The sequence below is a fragment of the Apteryx mantelli genome, chromosome 1 (genome assembly GCF_036417845.1).
Source record: "Apteryx mantelli isolate bAptMan1 chromosome 1, bAptMan1.hap1, whole genome shotgun sequence".
In the NCBI taxonomy this organism is placed as follows: domain Eukaryota; kingdom Metazoa; phylum Chordata; class Aves; order Apterygiformes; family Apterygidae; genus Apteryx; species Apteryx mantelli.
The window spans coordinates 171312194-171332210 of NC_089978.1; the positions used below are offsets into that span (position 1 = coordinate 171312194).

The 20017-nt window shown below is 41.0% G+C and overlaps 1 protein-coding gene across 8 annotated transcripts in view; it reads right to left on the bottom strand.

Annotated features, from left to right (window-relative positions):
- VEZT (vezatin, adherens junctions transmembrane protein) overlaps positions 1-19827 on the bottom strand; it is a 70884-nt gene extending 51057 nt beyond the window's left edge. For 7 of the 8 annotated variants that reach the window (XM_067312309.1, XM_067312287.1, XM_067312272.1 and 4 more), the window contains exon 1: positions 19685-19827. In XM_067312309.1, the coding sequence (XP_067168410.1) occupies positions 19685-19720 (36 nt within the window). In that variant the 5' untranslated portion in view covers positions 19721-19827. Of the gene's footprint in view, positions 1-19286; positions 19314-19684 lie in introns of those variants that run through there. The other variant, XM_067312279.1, reaches the window with a different exon arrangement.
- Positions 19828-20017: the final 190 nt, after the last annotated feature.

Here is a 20017-nt window from a genome sequence, read left to right on the forward strand (position 1 = left end):
TGGAATACAGATGCATATGCATAATCTTGTCTTTGCAGAATGGTTTTGGTGCAGAACCGTTGGAGTGCCAGCACACCTGGAACAGCTTGAACCTGCCCATACCAGGGGCACTCAGGGTTGTACTGAGGTTTCAGTCAGAACCAGCCAGCACGATCCCCGCTCAGACAAAGACATGCGGACAAATCAGTGGGTGAGAAGGGAATGGTTCCTTCAAAATCATAGTTCTGAGGCTCAGGCCAGGCAGGACTCTGAGGGAACTGCACCCAGGCTCTCTGCAAACCTGTCCCTGGGCTGGGACCTCCCTCCCAGGTCCTGGCTGCAGGACTTAACTGCCTCCCTCATCCATCCAGCAGCCCTGGGCTCCTCCAGCTCCCTCGCCCCACGGACTTTAGTATTTCCCTGTCACAGTTAGCAGGGATGGGACTCAAACATCAATTTCACTGAGCAGCTGTGATGGGAACCTCAGAAACAGTTCGTGTTGCCCTGAAAACAAAACAAAACAAGAAGTTTTAAGCCTCTTTCACCTCAGGAACCTGGAAATCCTGCTTTTTTGCTGTCTCCAGTTATGAATGTCATCTCGATCATACTTGTGACAAGCAAGGCCAGCCATCATTTGACATGACTAGCCTTGTCTTTATTGGTACACACATAAACACAGACAGCTGGCAAAATACCTCAAATATACTCAGGAGTTTGTCCACTCTGATCTCCGGGTGCACATCCCTGCTTTTGGGGCTTGTGTATTCTGCTTTCTCCATTACAACGGAAAGGCTAAGCAGACACCATCTTGCCACCCAAATAATGCTAGAGAAGCTGGTGACAATAACAGCTGTCTGCTGTGGAAATCACATAAAATTATTTCTCCTTTTGGGTCACTGCAGAAAGCACAAGCAGCTGCTGGCTCATCATTCAGATTCTCAGTGGGCACCTCCTGCTAAAATTCTCCAAGGTGGGCATGGCTGCTGAGGCCTGACCAAGGGGTGCAAGCAAGCACCAACCAACCGAATGGAAACGTGACCTAGGTCTTGGTTATTGATCCAAAACCATCGCAGAGCAAATCTTCAGTGTGCAAAGCAATCTGTTTGCATCCCAGGAGAAAGAAAAAAAGAGCTTTTTATTCCGTGTGAGGTCACATCAAATGCGCAGGGTACAGACGGAAACGGTCCATGAGGAGATCATTTTTTAAAAGCTGATCAAGAAAACTGGTCAAATGCTGTTTAGATTGGTACTATTTCCCCCACAGCAATAGAAGAAGAGAGAGTGGGAGAAAGTGTGAGGCTCCATCCACTAAAGATGGAGAGAACTAGATGAAACCCTGAGTGCTGTATTTACTAAGTGAAACACTACATAGATGTAAGAATGCTTAATCCTTCCCTGTTACTGGGCTTCTGGCAACATCGAAACCTGGCAGCTAACTGTAATTAGTACATTTTCCACTGTATAGAAATATTCTAAAATGCACTGTCTCTTTGAATGTTAATGAAACTTCAGCCCCTAGCTATGCTAAATGATTTTATTAGCTCCCTATCATGTTATCTTGTAATCAGGGTAAAATATAGGCACTCTACTAGGTTTTACATAAATTCCTTTTGATTAACTTTTATGGAGTCTCCATTATGGGTAGATTTGCAAATTTTATTACTGCTGGGAACTGGAAATCAGTTTTCTGATTATTAGTTAGAAAACAGTAATAAATTAAAATTTAACTCAAATGATTATCACATGTTCCTTCAAATAGATGAGCATCTTCCTTGAGTTTCTCAGGAAGTATTCAGGCATTCAGCTTCACATTTTGCTCACTCACAAAACTTGAAGATTACATTCCTCTGCTATTAGAAGTATCACTGATGGCAAGCATTAGCTTATGTACACACACTCTCTCTTTATTTTTTATATGTATGTGTATATATACAGTGTGTGTGTGTATATATGTGTGTGTGTGTGTGTGTATGTGTATATATAAATATATTTAAATGTCCTAGATACTGACTGATCTTAAATGTTACTGACAAGCCTGTCACTTGCAAAGCTGTATGGTCTGTATAACTCACTGAGAATTTCTCCAACAGTCTATAGCAAATTTATCCCATGACATATTTGAAGTAGACAATGACTAGAAAAATCAGTAAAGGGCTTTGTAAAAGTTGAAGCATAGATTTCCTAAATGTGAGCATTCACACAAAATTTGCAGTATTAAAATATAATAAAATTATTAATCTTGTAACTTCGCAATTAGAATATGATCACATTAAAAATGTGCTATCCAATGTACTGCTTATGTTTCAATACAAGAGACAGAAGTATTATACTTAATACTTGCACAACATTTTCATCCTTACAAAGCTTTTAAAACAATAATTAAATCTTGTAATATGTCTTATGTCCCATGAATTATAGCTTTGAATTTCTAGCTTACATCCTTAGCAAAAAATTTCTCACTCTGAACTGCCTTTTTTTTCCCCACAAAAAGATCATAGACATGCACATATTCTTGCCCACGCACTTCCAACTGTGAGAAAAATTCCTTAGTTTTGATTCATGCTTTCATTCATCAGCATTTTCAGGCTCACCTGTTTTCACCTGCAAATGCCATGATAACATTAAGTAATCTGCTCCTTAGCTGGGGAAAACAGAAAGGATCTGCCTTTTTTTATTCCTAATTGTCCTTGCCTGAATTTCATGCATTCCTTCTTTTTTTGATAGCCCAAGAGACAAGCATTATATATATAACCAGGTATATTTTTTATTATGCGGCTTGTCAAATTTGTGCGTTGAAAATGGAAAACAGCTCCAGGACTACTAAAAGATAAAACACTATTATTCTTTTGTGCATTTCTTACAGATTAGACAAGGCAAATCTCATTAATAAGAAAAACATCAGCATAAGGTATTCTGAAACAGTCTGATGTATTGATTAGGAACTTACTTTCTGAAAATTTAAATAATTAGGTTTTTCTGGAGACTCAGAGACTAACAAAAAGGCACTCAACCTTTCTATGTTAATTCACTACCGTTAGTCATGCTGCAAAACCATTCAGTCATAACTAAACATCTATGGTATAGGTTTATATAAACTTCCATTTCTGGAAATCAAGAAAGAAAACCCTTCCTTCCTTCCTTCCTAATTTTAGGATTAAAGGACAGCTCACTGAAATTAGTTTTGTTCCTTATCCTTTGCCCAATGCTCACTTTTAATGCCAGTTGCCACACAGCACTGATTTGGTTAAAGAACAAAAAAACAAAACTAACAAAAGAAAAACAGAACAAAACCAAACCCCCGCACCTAAACCAAAGACCAAATGTCTTGTTTGCAACTCCAACCTAGCCTACAGTTAAAACAGATTAAAACAAACAAACAAACATTAAAAGGAAAAGATAACGAGACGTACAGGACAATCTCTAGTGCTATATGATGGAAAGGCTGTTACAATAGAGAATTTCTTAGTTTCAGAAAAGAGCTCACTTTTGACTGATATCTGCTGAAATATTTAAATCTATTGCAGCCTTGCAAGCACAGATATTGCACTTCAACATTTGAGGCATTTTGTGTGTATTATGAGAAAAACCTTTGTAACCCCAAGCGAGATTAAAACACTGTCAGCTTTCATAGCCCTATTACAGTAGCAGCCACAAACCAAAGCCACACCCAAATTATTTTTGCTGATGCATCATGAAGCAAATGACGCAGGATTTCTCCATCAGAGGTGGGGGCTTCCCACACCCAACTTTCTTTACTCTTATAAAATTTACTACCTTGTAAACCCCTGCTCTAGTTTCCAACCAGAGCTAACTGAGCAGATCAACATTAGAAGTAGTATTTAATGCCACTGCACACAATAAGAGGTTTAAGAGCTCTTCTTAAAACACTGAAACGTTTTTTTCAAAGCCGATGGTGCTAATGTGCCAAGAACACCATGCGAGCCTAAACCACTTCCAAAATAGCTACAAGTTATTAATTCTCGGTTTAAAAAAACAAATTAAACACTTCTACCATAGTGACAGCAAAGGCTAAGATGAGCTTAACAGGTGGCTAAACTCAGAATAAAATAAACAGTATTGAAATCTTCCTCTCTCTCTCTCTCTCAAAATATTAGAAAGATTTTTAAAAGTTGAGGTAAAACTTACAGACAGTGCGATCTTTGTCTCCTGGAACAGGGTATTCCACTTTTCTCTTCTGTACTGCTCCCATGCACCTGACAGTATCTCTCCCACCTCCCCATTTCTTTCCACTTGTCCCTCCAGGATGGCCCAAGCAGAGGATGAGAAGCAGCAGTCACTGTAATTGCACCTGTGCTCCTGCACAGTAGCATTTTCCTGACAGCATCAGCGCACACAGCCTGAAACTTCCCAGGACTGTGCAATTCCTCCTGACTAACGTGGCTTTATAACTGGGGGAAGGGAGAAGAGGATGACAGATTGCTAAAGGCTTTTAAAAAGATACTGCTGGAAGGAATTACTGCACATCGATATTATATGAAGCCATTAATAAGACTTTCCAGGCAACGGTATTTAAAAGCCTTGGTCCTATTCTGCTGGCTGGAGCCACCTCCTCCTCTGATGTGACTGAAATGCAGCCAATGGCTGGCACGGCTAATATTAGACAATGACTTCAAGACAGTGAAAGAGTCCTCCACATTTTCTACTCCGTTTTGACCGTAACGGTAGTGTAGACTTTGGTTTCTCTAGTACTAGAGTGTCATGTGATTTAGGAGCAGCCTGAGAACTACTTTGAAGCCATTAATCTATTGCTGTTCCTGTAAATCTTCTGATGCACATACCAGACAAAGCTCTGAAACTTAGTGGCAATAAGAGTTTTGGACTATTTCTCCATTCAAAAGTGGGCCTGCAGAACACAGGGGAAAAGCTGAGCAGACCTTTTTGACAAAAATAGCTGAAAAATTGAGCGTGAAAGGGGTAAACATATCCTTGCTGGAGAACAGTAACAGGCACTGCTGGCCGGCCACAAAAACTATACCTGGAGCTTTGGGTGGGAAATCACTGACCATGCAAGTCACTGCACTCAGCTGATACAGAAAGAACATGGTTTGTTTCACTCTACTTATCAGCAACTCACAGATTTTACCCTTTGTTTACATTCAAAATAAATTAATGAAGCTAATATATCTACAGGCACACCTCGTTTTATTGCGCTTCACTTTATTGCGCTTTGCAGATACCGTGTTTTTTTTACAAATTGAAGGTTTGCGGCAACCCTGCATCAAGCAAGCCTATTGGCACCATTTTTCCAACAGCATGTGCTCACTTCGTGTCTCTGTGTCACATTTTGGTAATTCTCACAATATCACAAACTTTTTCATTATTACTATATCTGTTAGGGTGATCTGTGATCAGTGATCTTGGATGTTACTGTTGTAATTGTTTTGGGGCGCCACGAACTGTGCCCATATAAGATGGTGAACTGAATTGATAAATACTGTATGTTCTGACTGCTCCACCAGCCGGCCATTTCCCTGTCTCTCTCCCTCTCCTCGGGCCTCCCTATTCCCTGAGACACAACAATATTGAAGTTAGACCAATTAATAACTCTACAATGGCCTCTAACTGTTCAAGGGAAAGGAAGAGTCACACATTTCTCACTTTAAATCAAAAGCTAGAAATGATGAAGCTTAGTGAGGAAGGCATGTTGAAAGCCAAGACAGGCCAAAAGTCGGCCTCTTGCGCCAAGCAGTTCACCAGGTTGTGAATGCAAAGGAAAAGTTCTAGAAGGAAAGTCAAAGTGCTACTCCAGTGAACACACGAATGGTAAGAAAGCAAAACAGCCTTCTTGCCAGTATAGAGAAATTGTTAGTGGTCTGGATAGAAGATCAAACCAGCCACAACACTCCCTTAAGCCAAAGCCTCATCCAGAGCAAGGCCCTAACTCTCTTCAATTCTGTGAAGGCTGAGAGAGGTGAGGAGGCTGCAGAAGAAAAGTTTGAAGCTAGCAGAGGTTGGTTCATGAGGTTTAAGGAAAGAAGCTGTCTCCATAACATAAAAGTGCAAGGTGAAGCAGCAAGTGCTGAGGTAGAAGCTGCAGCAAGTTCTCCAGAAGATCTAGCTAAGAGAATTGATGAAGGTGGCTGCTACACTAAACAACAGATTTGCAGTGTAGACGAAACAGCCTTCTATTGGAAGAAGATGCCATCTAGGACTTTCATAGCTAGAGAGGAGAAGTCAATGCCTGGCTTCAGAGCTTCAAAAGACAGGCTGACTCTCTTGTTAGGGGCTAATGCAGCTGGTGACTTTAAGCTGAAGCCAATGCTCATTTACCGTTCTGAAAATCCTAGGGCCCTTAAGAATTATGCTCAGTCTACTCTGCCTGTGCCCTATAAATGGAACAACAAAGCCTGGATGACTGCACATCTGTTTACAACACGGTTTACTGAACACTTTAAGCCCACTGTTGAGACCTACTGCTCAGAAAAAAAGATTCTCTTCCAAATATTACTGCTCATTGACAATGCACCTGGTCACCCAAGAGCTCTGATGGAGATGTACAAGATTCATGTTGTTTTCATGCCTGCTAACACAATATCCATTCTGCAGCCCATGGATCAAGGAGTAATTTCAACTTTCAAGTCTTATTATTTAAGAAATTCATTTTGTAAGGCTATAGCTGCCATAGAGAGTGATTCCTCTGATGGATCTGGGCAAAGTAAATTGAAAACCTTCTGGAAAGGATTCACCATTCTAGATGCCATTAAGAACATTTGTGATTCATGGGAGGAGGTCAAAATATCAACATTCACAGGAGTTTGGAAGAAGTTGATTCCAGCCCTCATGGGTGACTTGGAGGGGTTCAAGACTTCAGTGGAGGAAGTAACTGCAGATGTGGTGGAAACAGCAAGAGAACTAGCATTAGAAGTGGAGCCTGAAGATGTGACTGAATTGCTGCAATCTCATGATAAAACTTTAGTGGATGAGGAGTTGCTTCTTATGGATGAGCAAAGAAAGTGGTTTCTTGAGATGGAATCTACTCCTGGTGAAGATGCTGTGAACACTGTTGAAATGACAACAAAGCATTTAGAATATCACATAAACTTAGCTGATAAAGCAGCCGCAGGGTTGGAGAGGACTGACTCCAATTTTGAAAGAAGTTCTGTTGTGGGTAACATGCTATCAAACAGCATCTCATGCTACAGAGAAATCCTTTGTGAAAGGAAGAGTCAATCGATGCGGCAAACTTCACTGCTGTCTTGTTTTAAGAAATTGCCACAGCCACCCCAACCTTCAGCAACCACCACCCTGATCAGTCAGCAGCCATCAACATCGAGGCAAGACCCTCCATCAGCAAAAAGATTACGACTTGCTGAAGGCTCAGATGACGGTTAGCATTTTTTTAGCAATAAAGCATTTTTTAATTAAGATACGTACATTTTTTTTAGACATAATGCTATTGCACACTTCATAGACTACAGCATAGTGTAAACATAACTTTTATATGCACTGGGAAACCAAAAAATTCATGTGACTCACTTTATTGTGATATTCACTTTATTGCGGTGGTCTGGAACCAAACCCACAATATCTCTGAGGTATGCCTGTACTTGGTAAACTAATGGCATGTCTACTAAAACATTCTGGAAATCTCTTTAAAACAACAGCTTCGAGATATTAACATTTTTATCTGTTTTAAGTCATGTTAACTCTGAAATCTAATGATAACAACTTACAAGGAAATATCCTGACTGAATTTCAAAGCATCCAAGAAATAAGAGACAGTCACATTATGACGACTAAAAGAAAAAGTACAGTGAGTGATATTTTATTCAGGCATCTCAAGGAAGTAGATTCATGACTTGAACTTGTGAGAAGAGTAAGGCAATATTAACACTCCCATAAGTGTGACCGAAAGCAGTTAATACAGAGGAGGATTCCAAAACTTGTGGACCAACAGACCTCAAAGATCTACTGTGAATCATCATGTACTTTTGTCTTCAAATTTTTTATTAAAAATGATAAAAGCAATATGGGTTCACACATCACTTAAGAACTACTGGCACATAGAAATGAAGTTTAACAGAATTTTTAGCAAAAGACCAAAATGCAGATTCTCAACAAAGTTTTCAAACTATATTACTGTAATCGACTACAGTAATACCCATGAAAAATATAATCAGCTCACTACAAGTATAGAAAAATGACTATATTATACGCCAAAATGTTTAACTCAGCAACAAGCAGTGTGCTGCAAACTGCTAACATTTACAGTTCCAACTGTTGGCTACCCCGATGGACTGCACAAAGTGTAGATGAAACTGTAAGTGATGTCGAGAGAAAGAGGTCAAGTTACATCATTGCTGACCCTTTCCAAAGGAGAGGGGAAGTCTCTTGGAACAAGTGACTAGCAGTTTATATTATATTGCTTCTAGGTTTTTCTACACTTTCTTCGCTGCTAAAAAAACCCCTATCTTTCCTCAAGTCTGAATTTTTATCTACCAGCATTTACAAGGTGGACAGCTTAAAAGCTAGTCAATTTTATAAAACTGACATATTGCTGAAGTGCTACATTTGCTTCTTAGTCTTCCTGCCATTTTTTGTAGTTTTACAGTGATGCTGCCCAGTATTTTAAATGAGAGTTGTGGAATCTTTGACCCTAATGGTAGATATTTATGGCCCAAACAATATTTCTTTGTATATGTTTGGAGAACATGTTATCCAAAAATGTCTGATGAGTTTACTTGGTCTCCAACAATCAGAAGGTTCTTTACACAGTTTTAAACTTGTAGTTTCCTTTATTTTCTCTCCTATCACCTGCCTTCCAGTCACGCGATGGAAAGAGAGCACAGCCTGTCCTCCCTCCCTCTTAGCAGACTGCTGAGTTATCTGATCTAGCCCATTTACCGCTAGTTCAGGGGCCTCGACAGTACATTACAATTCGAAGCACAGATATATCCCCAGGCAGCAGTTACATGCTCAATTTAATCTGACATTAAGAGCGGCTGCTGTACCATTTTAGTACACTAGTGGTAATATTTATATAGCCAAGTGGTGAGATGGAAGAAGGAAGTAATTTGCTTGGGAAAAAAGAAAGAAAAAAAAACAAAATTTTTTTTTTCTCTCTTAGCCAGGTTAGTTTACAGGCAAATCAGTGTCCTGAGCCAGTTTACCCAACACTGCCTGTAAATGCTAGCGTCAGTGTAGAAGAGGGTGGGAACAAGCAGCTAAAGAGAAGGGAAGCGCAAACACCTCTTTTGGCAACAGCCCACACTGAAGGCAGACAAAGCACAGTCTCAAACACTGCCTATCAAAATGATAGGTAAGGTGTGTTTTTTGACAGAACTGAGTATTTAAAACTGACTTTATTTCATCCATATATATAAAATAAGAGCGCTATTTCTTTATTTCGCCCAATATTTGTTAAGAAAAATCCAGCTGAAGGAGCATTATAGATGCTACCGTTATAGATGCTATAGATGCGAATGTCCTATTTCAGACACTTTTTTTCATCATTTACAACCCTTGAGACATTAATTTTTATACGATAACATTTCCAAGCCTGATGCTTGTCAAAATCACAATTTTTGAAGTCCTAAAGTTCGGGGTTTGAATGAATGTGATATAATATTTTCAACATAACAAAGTTTCTGAGGTTAGGTTTTCTGGGTTTTGTTTGTTTGCGTGTTTTTTAAACAAAATAACAATTCTAGAACAGCTCAGTTTGGGTGGAGAAAGTGTTTATGAAAATAAACATCACAGTGTCTGAAAAAAATTAATTTTGGTTTGAAAGGGTTCAAATGAATATTTGAACATCTCAATTTGGTGACGGAGGGGTTTAGCACCAATATTTTAAGCAAGAAAATACCATATTTTAGATACGTTTGGCTATTGTAGGTACGCAGAGAACACATCATCTAAAGGATGCTTTGAACATAGTTGTTTTATGCTGGGAAACAGTAGTGCCTTTTGCTGGCATCCTTCTTAAACCTTACAGAAATCTGCATATCAGAATGTTAATGTATACATCTCCAGGCCACTCAGCACCATGCAGCATCGCAGCTTGTTGCCTAAATATGCAGTGAAAGTAATCTTTCTGAACCTATTACATCTGAACACATTATGACATTGCCAATTATTTCCAAAGAGCTTTTGTCCTGTGCCCTGCCTAAACAGACTCTACCATTAGATACCACCTCTGCTGAATCCATGGTGCTTTCTCTCTCTTTCTCTCAGGATGGCACGCTGCTTGGAAAACACTTCTCTTACTGTCTTCAGGACTGATTTCTCATGTTAACTTTTTCCACTTCAGCAAACAGACAAAGAATACAGATCATGTCCCTCCTAGCTAGAAAGGGTAATTCCATTTCTGTGTAGTGGTATTTTCCCCCAGGGATGGGAATATGACTGCTTGAGCAAGGGCTGGCTGTGAAATGAAGCACCTAATATACATTCAAAATCTTTGTTCTAGTTCTGTGGGTTTCAACTCTAGATGCCTAATCTAGGTTTGGTAGAACTTTGTTCAATACATTATAAAATTTTGAATTCAGACATGAGATTTTGACTCTCTTTGCATTCATCCCCAGCTTATTTTATTTTTTAAATACAGATTAGTATGACTTCTGAGATTTGGTACAGAAAGGGAAGCAAAGGAAACTTATTTTGGTCATTTGGTATTTTTTTCTCAATTGCAAGAAATAAAATTGGACTTTGGGAAAGAACATATAATATATTTTTCAGTTTGGGATTTCTAAAGGGACAAACAATGAACACTAGTTTGAAAAAGTCGGAGTCATACTGCTGATCACATCATTTCCTGTATATCTACAATAAAGCTTAGATTCAACAGTGATACTACCATCATGATAGTCAGCCAGCCTTTGGTGGGGCTACTCCTTAACATACACTTCCATTGGTACTGAGATAGCCAGTGAATAGCAACATTAGTAACCTACCTGAAGAGTATCTGGACACAACTGTTTTTAGCAAGGCCACAAGATTTAATTGCAAGAGACAATGTCTCCAGTGAGGAAGGCTTTCTGTTCCTAAAAAATAATGACATTTTTAACGCAAATTTAGTGATCCTGTGCTCAAAAAAAAGGATATAGTTCTGTGAATAACAGGGACTGTGAGCAACCAGCTATTTCCACCTCCCTTCAGTCCAGTTACATACTACCACCCTGAAAAAGCTTTCCAAGAATTACTAGCTTTACCCTAGGAAAGAGGAAGGATGACAATTCAGAGAGAAGAAATGCTAGGCTTCAAAAAACCCACGTGAGACTGAGGAAAGCATGGCAGCCAACAGAAAGATAATGAAAACTGGCATACGGAGGAACTAATGAAAACTGCTTAACAAAGGTTTTGCAAACAGAAGTGAATGAAGATGCTACACCGGGGCTACAGTCAAAACCAATTCATAAGCTAAGGAAATGTCAGTAATACCAGAGTGTTGCCTGGGAAAAAGAAAAACTGAAGAACAGTGACAGCAGTAGGAGAAGGAACTGAAATTATATTCAGGGGAAAAAACACGCCAAGCATAAAGAAGAGCAAGACAAGGAGCCCAGGTTCTCTGCCTCTTGCTGCAGCCAAGAGACTGTGAAAGGTGTCTTGTACTTCCTATGGTTACAGGGAGGAGAGCCTCCTACAAGGCCTGCTAACCCAGGAGTTTTCAAGCATGCTGATTTGTGAAACTGGTATAAAATCAGCTAATTTACAACCTGAAATTGCGAGACTGTCCACCAGATACTATACGTATCTCTGAACTTTTAACGGGAAGTGCTTGTCGCGAAAGGAGTGATGCACTTCACTCGTTAAGAAGGAAGCAGCACTACGTTTATTGCAGTAAGACAGCAACTTCACAAAATTCAATCGTGAACAACAACGATTTAACAAGGTTCGATTGGCAAGGTTCCCTCAGTTATTTACTGCACGAAGGACAGGGTCAGGTGCGTGTGCAACAGAGACCCTCCCACTGAGTCACGAGGTTCAGACTGGACCCCCTTGCTTTCTAAACTCCTTCAGAGAGGAGCCTAGGTGCGGCTGGATCCAGTCCTAGTCCCAGGCTTGGTCAATGGTTCATATCTAAAGGAGTGTGTGCGAAGGAAACCCTCCCATTGAGTCACAAGGTTCAGACTGGACCCCCTTGCTTTCTAAACTCCTTCAGAGAGGAACCTAGGTGCGGCTGGATCCAGTCCTAGTCCCAGACTTGGTCAACGGTTTATGTCTAAGGAATTATGTGCGCAATTAGTCAGAGAGATAACTCAGCAAAGTTTCGTGAAGTTCGCAAAAGTTCAGCATGCTATTAATCGCTTACTGAGGATCTGTCACGGGTAAGGAACCTCTCAACCTCAAGGAGTAACCTCGAGAGCCATCCCTGCTCAAGGGGAGGTGCTGCAGTGCAGCCCGCTGCCGTGCAGGAGAGCTCAATGGGCTCTGGGCTGCCCCCTATTTATGGGGGGGGGGGAGATGATTGACTCATAGTCATATTCGCATGCTAGACGGGCCTTAGTTGGCACATGCTCAAACCAGCCCCTACATACATGCTGTTTACAGGGAGGTCAGGTTGAGGGGGAGAGAGCACATCAGTGGGGGGGAAGGAGCACACCGTCACAGTGCTCATATATGATAAAAATAAATTATTGTAAAATCCTAAAATCCTTTTCTGCCTTGGATAGGTCACAAGATGGTAACCCATTTTCAACATCTTTACGAGCTGCATAGTTCTTAAAGTACAACAGACTCCCCTGCTTTTCACATTAGAACATAAAGCACTATTTCTGACATAATAAAATCAGCATGTTCAGCAATAACCTTCAAAGAGTAATGAAACTTCAGTGTTCCAGGAAAATGTCATGAAACAACAGAAAAAATGGAAAATTTCTAGGAGGCTTTTGTACTTGACACCTATTCAGACCTTTGATAATATCCAGACCTGGATATTAAAAGCTACTGAATGCTGCGATAGCTTTTTTTGGGGGGGAAGGAGGGGAATAAAATAAGATTTAAGTAATACTTTTTCATGGAGAAGGATCAGATTATGGCATGCCCTTGGAGGGCAATCAAAAGTTATTTGTCCAAAATACTTTAGTACAAGTGCAAACAATTTTTTCTCCTTAATGAATACGCTTCAAAAGAATCTTAAAGTAATTTTTCTACTGTAATGCAATTTATTTGCTTATACACTTTGAACAGCAGGAACAGTAAAATACCTCCTAATTATTTTTTGTCACTTAAATTAAAATATTTGGTGAGAAATGTTTAAACATTGACAACGAAATTAATTCTATGCAATTTTACAACCAATGATTTAAGTTTCAAACACTGTATCTGAAAGAGCCCTTAAAAATCTAAGGCAATTGCAATTTCACACTGTGAGTGTCAAAAACTGTGTTTTTTTGCAAGCTAGTGACTGTTAAGCATTTCTGAGAAATCTTGCATTGATAAGTTTCTTCTGTAAATAGAGCATTAGAATGCATAACAGCAAATATCAGGTCCGAATCCTTGCACAGGTACCACAGAGAGGACACAGACAGTCATGAAGACTCTCTAGAATTTGATTCCAATGACTGTCTGTGCAAACCTGAATGAAGGAGCATAGCTTTAATATCATCCAAATGAAAAAAAAAAAATTGCACAAGCTCATTAAAATATAGGACAAATGACTCAGCTGGAAGTGGAGCTCGGGAGCTGAAAACACACTTAAGGAGTGGTGTTTGGCTCACCCAGTATTCTGAAAGAATGGGCACAGGAGATCAAAGCTCCAGCAGAAAGGATTTTTAATAAATCTATAAGCTCACAGGTGGGAAACAGCAAACACAGTGTCTATATTTACAAGGAGAAAAAAGCAATGAGGGATATGTCAGGCCTATGAATCTGATCAAAAGCCAGCATGCTACTGAGAATAATTCTTTCTTGCAAAATTCAAAGACAGAGAAGAAAACACATCATCACAGAAGATATCACATGGGTTCACCAGAGGTATATTGTGCCAAACTCACTTGACTTCTTTCTTTGACGAGACAGCTCATTTTTCTAGACAAGGGAAATGCAGGAAGTTTATATGGACTTTTGATACTGTGCCATATGGGATTTGGATACTTTTGACACAGTTAAGAGGAAAAAGATGGGAAAGAAACCAAATACGTAGATAGCAGATATGACAGTGGGTTGTGCTGCATGGAAAACTATCAGATCAGAAGAAGGTTACTAATAGAGTTCCTCAGGAATCAGTCCTTGATCAAAGCTTTTAAATTTTCCTTAATTATCCTTACACCAAAAGGGCATGCTAATGAAATTTCCCGATAACACCATTTACACAGAAAAGGATTGAAATATCATACACAAAGAAATGGATGACCCTGCATGGGTACCAATAATGCCATGTAATTTAACAGCAAACAACAGCAAGACATAGTGATTAATAAAAACATACAGAGATTAACAAAAACAAGTTCTCCAATAACCTGAAAGCTGTTGGAAAAAAATAAAGACAGAAATGAGTGGTTAGCCTATCACATTACAATGAGTCACTAGTATGAAGTCCTGAAAAAGTTGTTTGTAGCCCAAAGATGCAAGAATCAAAGTATTCCCAGCAGAGACAAGTGCAGGTATTTGTATAGGACCCCAGCAAGAACACCAAGTACTACGCTGCTGGCTTACATAAAGAAAGATGAATTCAAACTGAAGTAGATGCAAACAAAGAACAAATATGAAAAAGAAGAACATGGAAAACTTGTTTTGTAAAAGGAGATTAAAATATACTGGATGATTCAATTTAGCAAAATACTTAGCCAGGATAAGATTGTTCTCTATAAATACATTAGGAGAGGCAAATTCCAGGGAAATAAGGAACTATAAATGCTAATGGGCAATACTAGCAGAAGTGTAAGTAGGTATTAAGTAGCCACGAATAAATTTCAGTTCAGAAATTGGATAGCAGTTTTTAATCATCAGAACAATGAAGTTCTGAAACAGCCTTCCTACCAGAAAAATGCTGCAGGAGTCTAGCTGGTTGCAAGAAGGGGCATCTGTTTAAAAAACAAACAAACAAACAAAGCAAACAGATATCATGGTCCAAATAAAAAAATACTGACTAATGCACTTCAAGTGTCATGTCAAAATACACAAAACATTGCAATTTTCCAGAGGATTCTGGAATACAGTTGCTTGCACTCTATGTTCAGCTACTCAGAAACTATTGCAGTGCAGCACACACTACACTGCACTACAGCATTCTCTCCTCTAGTTCATTTAAAAACTCATCTCAAGGATCTTAATATTTTCCCTACCCTATCCCATGATCTTCTTTAATACCATAAGAAAGACATGAATAAAGAATTTCACTGTTCCTCCATTTTTTCCATAATCTGCTCTATACTGTAACAGTTTTTAATTTGATACTCTGCTGGCAGACGAACAGATGCCAAGCATATCAGGGGCATCTTGGTGTCTGCTGGGTTCTGCATCTTCCCTCCTCCTCAGTATTTTTTTAGCATTTTAATTACAAGAGCAACCGGTTGCAAAGTAGAACAAATGAAAGAACTGAAGTGCTGAGGACTATGGAGTCAGTGAATGAAATTCACTGGGTGCTGTAGGAATTCATTTATCAACCAAATAGAGTATGACAGCACTTCTGCACTGGTAAAATGACCGTCATTCATTATTATTCAATCATGACGATCTGCAGTGGCTCTTGAACTTCTGCATGGGAAATACTGCTTTCCTAGGGCAGCAGCACCATGCTTATGTTTGCCTGCCTTCACACCCACATTAATATGAAAGATGCTTTGATAGCGAGAAAAATGATTGGTCTCTGCAAGCTCATCAATCAATGGGCCATCATCTATTTGATGCTACAACATCTGTAATACAGACCGCTATCATCCATGTATTCAGGGCCTGCTGGACAGGGCTCTGACCTGAACAATATGCAGAAGATAACACTGACATAACTGTGGTATGGAACAGGTCTCCCACCCACTCTGTTGGGCACGAAAAATACTTTGGACCACTTCTTTCCTGGTTATGCTTTTGTTAGCCCACTAATGGAAATGTTTCCTTGATGTAAGAATACAGAGATGAGGAAAGGTGCATAATACTCATTTTTAGGAATACAGAATTTTTTTAAAAGCAGCAACAAAGAACCTTTTCTCCAGACTGGAATACTCATATTAGGTGGTGCTGTAATGCTAAGTGAAATTCTCAAGGACCTATGCTACTTCTAGCCACTCTGAATTATGAGACCAGTGCTTTGGCACACAGATAGCACCAAGGAAAGATTTAACTATCTACTGAGCAGGCAGAAACTGGCTTTCAGCATGCTTTTGACAGACTGAAAGGACGTCCTGGAAACACCTCATAAACATGATAGATCCTGGTAAGTCAAGTTTTCCAACTGTTGTTGCTGTATGCTGTTTTTTAAACTGTACTTGTAAAGAAAAATAGCAAAGGCAAGTGGAATGGGAAAGCATGAAGATTAGCCGCTTCCAAGAGGCAGATACCAAGGACATTTATAAAAAAACAAAGAAGCACTGTATGGCTGAAGGAGGTGTGGGGAAGGTAATTTGCTTCTTCACATTAACTTGTGCAGATATATGCTTGCCAAACAATTAGAAAACACTGTATCTGGAAAGACAACTCCAGTTTTGGTAGCTGAATACAATAATACAATATCAGTGGCACTTTCCCCATACATATCATGCAGAACACCCAAAAGCTTCCTGCCTGCAACACATACCAGCAAATCCAGTGATCCCAAAGCCTCCTCAGCTACTCATTATATCTGTTCTACCATGAAGTAATAGCGTATTCACATTTTTCTAGAGAAATACTTAGACTATCTCCTTCTGGTGATTTTAGTGAGACAAAAGAGATAAGTTATCATTTTCCTAGTGGAAGAATTCACTGAGCAGTAACAGATCCCCCCCTCCCCCCCAAACACTTTGCAATCACACAGAACAAGTGCAAGGTGCTGGCTGCTCCTGCGCAAGCCACAGTGAATCAGCAACCTTGTCTTCTACTATGATTGACCAGAGGGACAGTGGTCATGCTCTCCTGGTACGCTGGGGGAGAGGAAAGATGAGGAGGAAAAATATAACAAGGGTTTAATACTGAAATAGAAGTGCACTAGCTGTTAGAGCACGAGCTTTCATGTATTTTCTTCATAGTAGCTTTGTAGAGATTATTCACTGTCTCAAGAGTCGCCTGCCATGTTGGCATACTTCATACACATCTTCAGTGCTTTTCCTGTGTCATGAGCATCTCTACTCTTATGACAAAAGACTCAAACTAGGAGTTCTTGAAACCAAAGACGTCCCCCCTGCTTTGTCCATTTCCTTCTCTATTCTAATCCCCACGTTGTCACCTGGTGTAAGAGTGCTTTTTAAGGAAACTCTAGCCAAAGCCACTGATAAGAAAAACATGATTAGACTTAAAGCAAACAAGAAAGGATAAGAAAATGCCCGAAAACTTCCCCAGGTGTTCACAGAAATATGAATAGAATTCAGCTGCTTGTAACAGGAGGATTATCAGAAGACACCTTTCTACAGTTTGAAGGTATGTATAAGTCTGGAAGAATGAGTGGGCATGACCTGTGTAATGAATGTATAGCTAATGGAATAAACATGACTAAATTTGTCACTGCTGCCTATAATATTGGCTAATATCTTGTTCACAAGAGCACAAAAACTGTTAGAAAAGAACTGCTTGCAGTAACCTAGGTCTCTATGTTGAAGGCCTCCTTGCAAAAGTGACCAGAGGCTGCTGAAGAATAAGATGGGAAGTGCCTGCCCTACTGAGGCACAGAAACAATGTAGTTGCTTCATAAAAACCAAACATCATAGGGGAGGGGGAGAGTTTAGGCCCCAAAACAAAATCAAAATAATAACTAAAGAAATATGTTTTAACACTGACTACCTGAGATGCTTTTCTTCTCCTTCCTAATCCCCACCTCTGGCTCATCTGTGTAAAGGAGGTTCATAATTCTCTGTGAGGCCTTCATCTTACAATAGCAGCAACACTCCTGAAGATATTTCATCAGGATATTGCGAGGTATCTGTTATCATCAGTAGGTACGTCACCCAGCTGCGCACATCAGGGATCACCCCCGACACCAACCAACCAAAGTCTGAACTTTTCCTACAGTTGCTTATCTGGTATTATAGTTGTGCATTAACGTATCAAAAATATGTTACTATGCTACTCAGTATACTTTGATAGATATAGTAATGTAGCATAGGGCCTTTACTAGTGAAGGAGATGGATTCACAAAACACACAAAGTACGCACACATGCAGGGATGTATTTTAGTTCCTATGCATCAGAATTCCCCCCCCCCTTTTTTTTTTTTTTAAGTCAAAATGGTTACTGTTGCATGAACAAAAGAACCATGGAATTATAAGCAGAGTATCACTATACTGAAGAAGTAATTGCAGCAGCCATGAGGGAAGGCACAGTACCCCTGGAATAAATTCCTGCCAAAAAAGTTATTCAAGGAAGTGATTTAACATGACACCAACATAAACAAAAGGCTGTATTGATAGGATTCAGGGTTGATTGTGGATAAACACCAAACTATAAGATAAGTTTCCCCCAAAACTATGTGGTGCAGACCAAGCCATGAATGGGCAGTACTTTCATCTGAGGAAGAGAACTCCTTACACAAGGAGCTTTTTCCATCCTAGTGAAACCAGAAGTCTTAGGATTATAATAATTCATCATTTTAAAGGCAATCTTCCTCTGTAACCACTTTCCCTGTACACCTGAAAAAAACAGGTGTGACCTCCATGAAGATGCAGTTACATTCACCTACTGCAAACCAATCTGATTTTGTCACTGAACCACAGCAACAGATATATTTAGCCACTGTTTTGAAGAAGGCCCACATAATATTGTAGCCTCATTACTCAACAGGACATACAGCATAAAATCTTTAAAGATTTTATGCAAGTTCTGTAAGTAATACAAACATTAGCAAGATAAGGTAGTTTCAACACTTGGTACATAGGTGGATGCATGCTCAGATACACCATTTACAAGAATTACATTGATTTAGAAACAGGATTTATTAGCTGGGCAAAGGATTTACTATCTTTGCCCCAGATTCCACAACTCAGTAGTTAGTGTAGGTCAGGGCAACCTCTGATACACGTGCTTTGCTTTAGGTACAAGTAGTCATTTCAGGTTCAAGGATTTTTCACTGAAACAACTATTCAAACGCGATAGCCGCCGTACTACTACTTTCCTCAACTCCTAATGACTTCTGAAAACGTTCATAGATTGGTCTGACAGAACATGAGGCCGACCCAAGGCCTTAAGGCAAAACGCCTTTCATTGTAAGGGAGATGACCAACCAGGAGGCACATGAAGCGTGCGAGCAGGCACAATGCCCACGGCAGAAGAGGGGGAACGGCGCTGGTGGTGCCCAGCCTCCAGAGGCGGCCTCACAAAGGATCGCCCCGGCCCCGTCCTCGCCGTCCCCAAGCTGAGCCGCACCGGCGGCGGCTCAGCCCCGCGCCCCGGGCCCGCACCGAGAGGGCCGCTGCCCCGGCGCGGCGCAGCTCCCCGCCCGCCGCTGCACCCGCCGCCGCCGGCCCCTACGAGCCGCCCCGAGCTGCGGGCCCAACGGCCGCTCCCGCCCAACGGCCGCTCCCCGCCGCGCGCCCAACGGCCGGGGGCCGCGGTGCAACGCCCCAGCGAGGGGCGGAGAGAGGCACGGGCCCAGCCCGCCTCGGGTCACCCCCGCGCCCACCTCAAACACCACTTCTTCGTCAAACTCCGGTGTCATCCTTCTCCGCCATGCCACCCCCTGCGGGCACTCTGGGAAACGGAGTCCGCCGCGCCGGCGGCGGCGGCAGCGGCAGCACCTCCCCTCCCCGCCCGGCCCAGCTTCGGGCGCGGGGGGGAGCGGACTACAACTCCCAGAAGGCGCCGCGAGCACCCACTTCTGGGCGCGGGTGGGCGGGGATGGGGAGGGGCGGGCGGCGGCGGCGCTGCACCGCCCCGGGCCGGCAGGGGGCGCCGCGGCGGCGGCGGGCGGGCGGCGCGGGCCGGCAGCAGGCGCTGCCGGGTTCAGTCGGCGGCG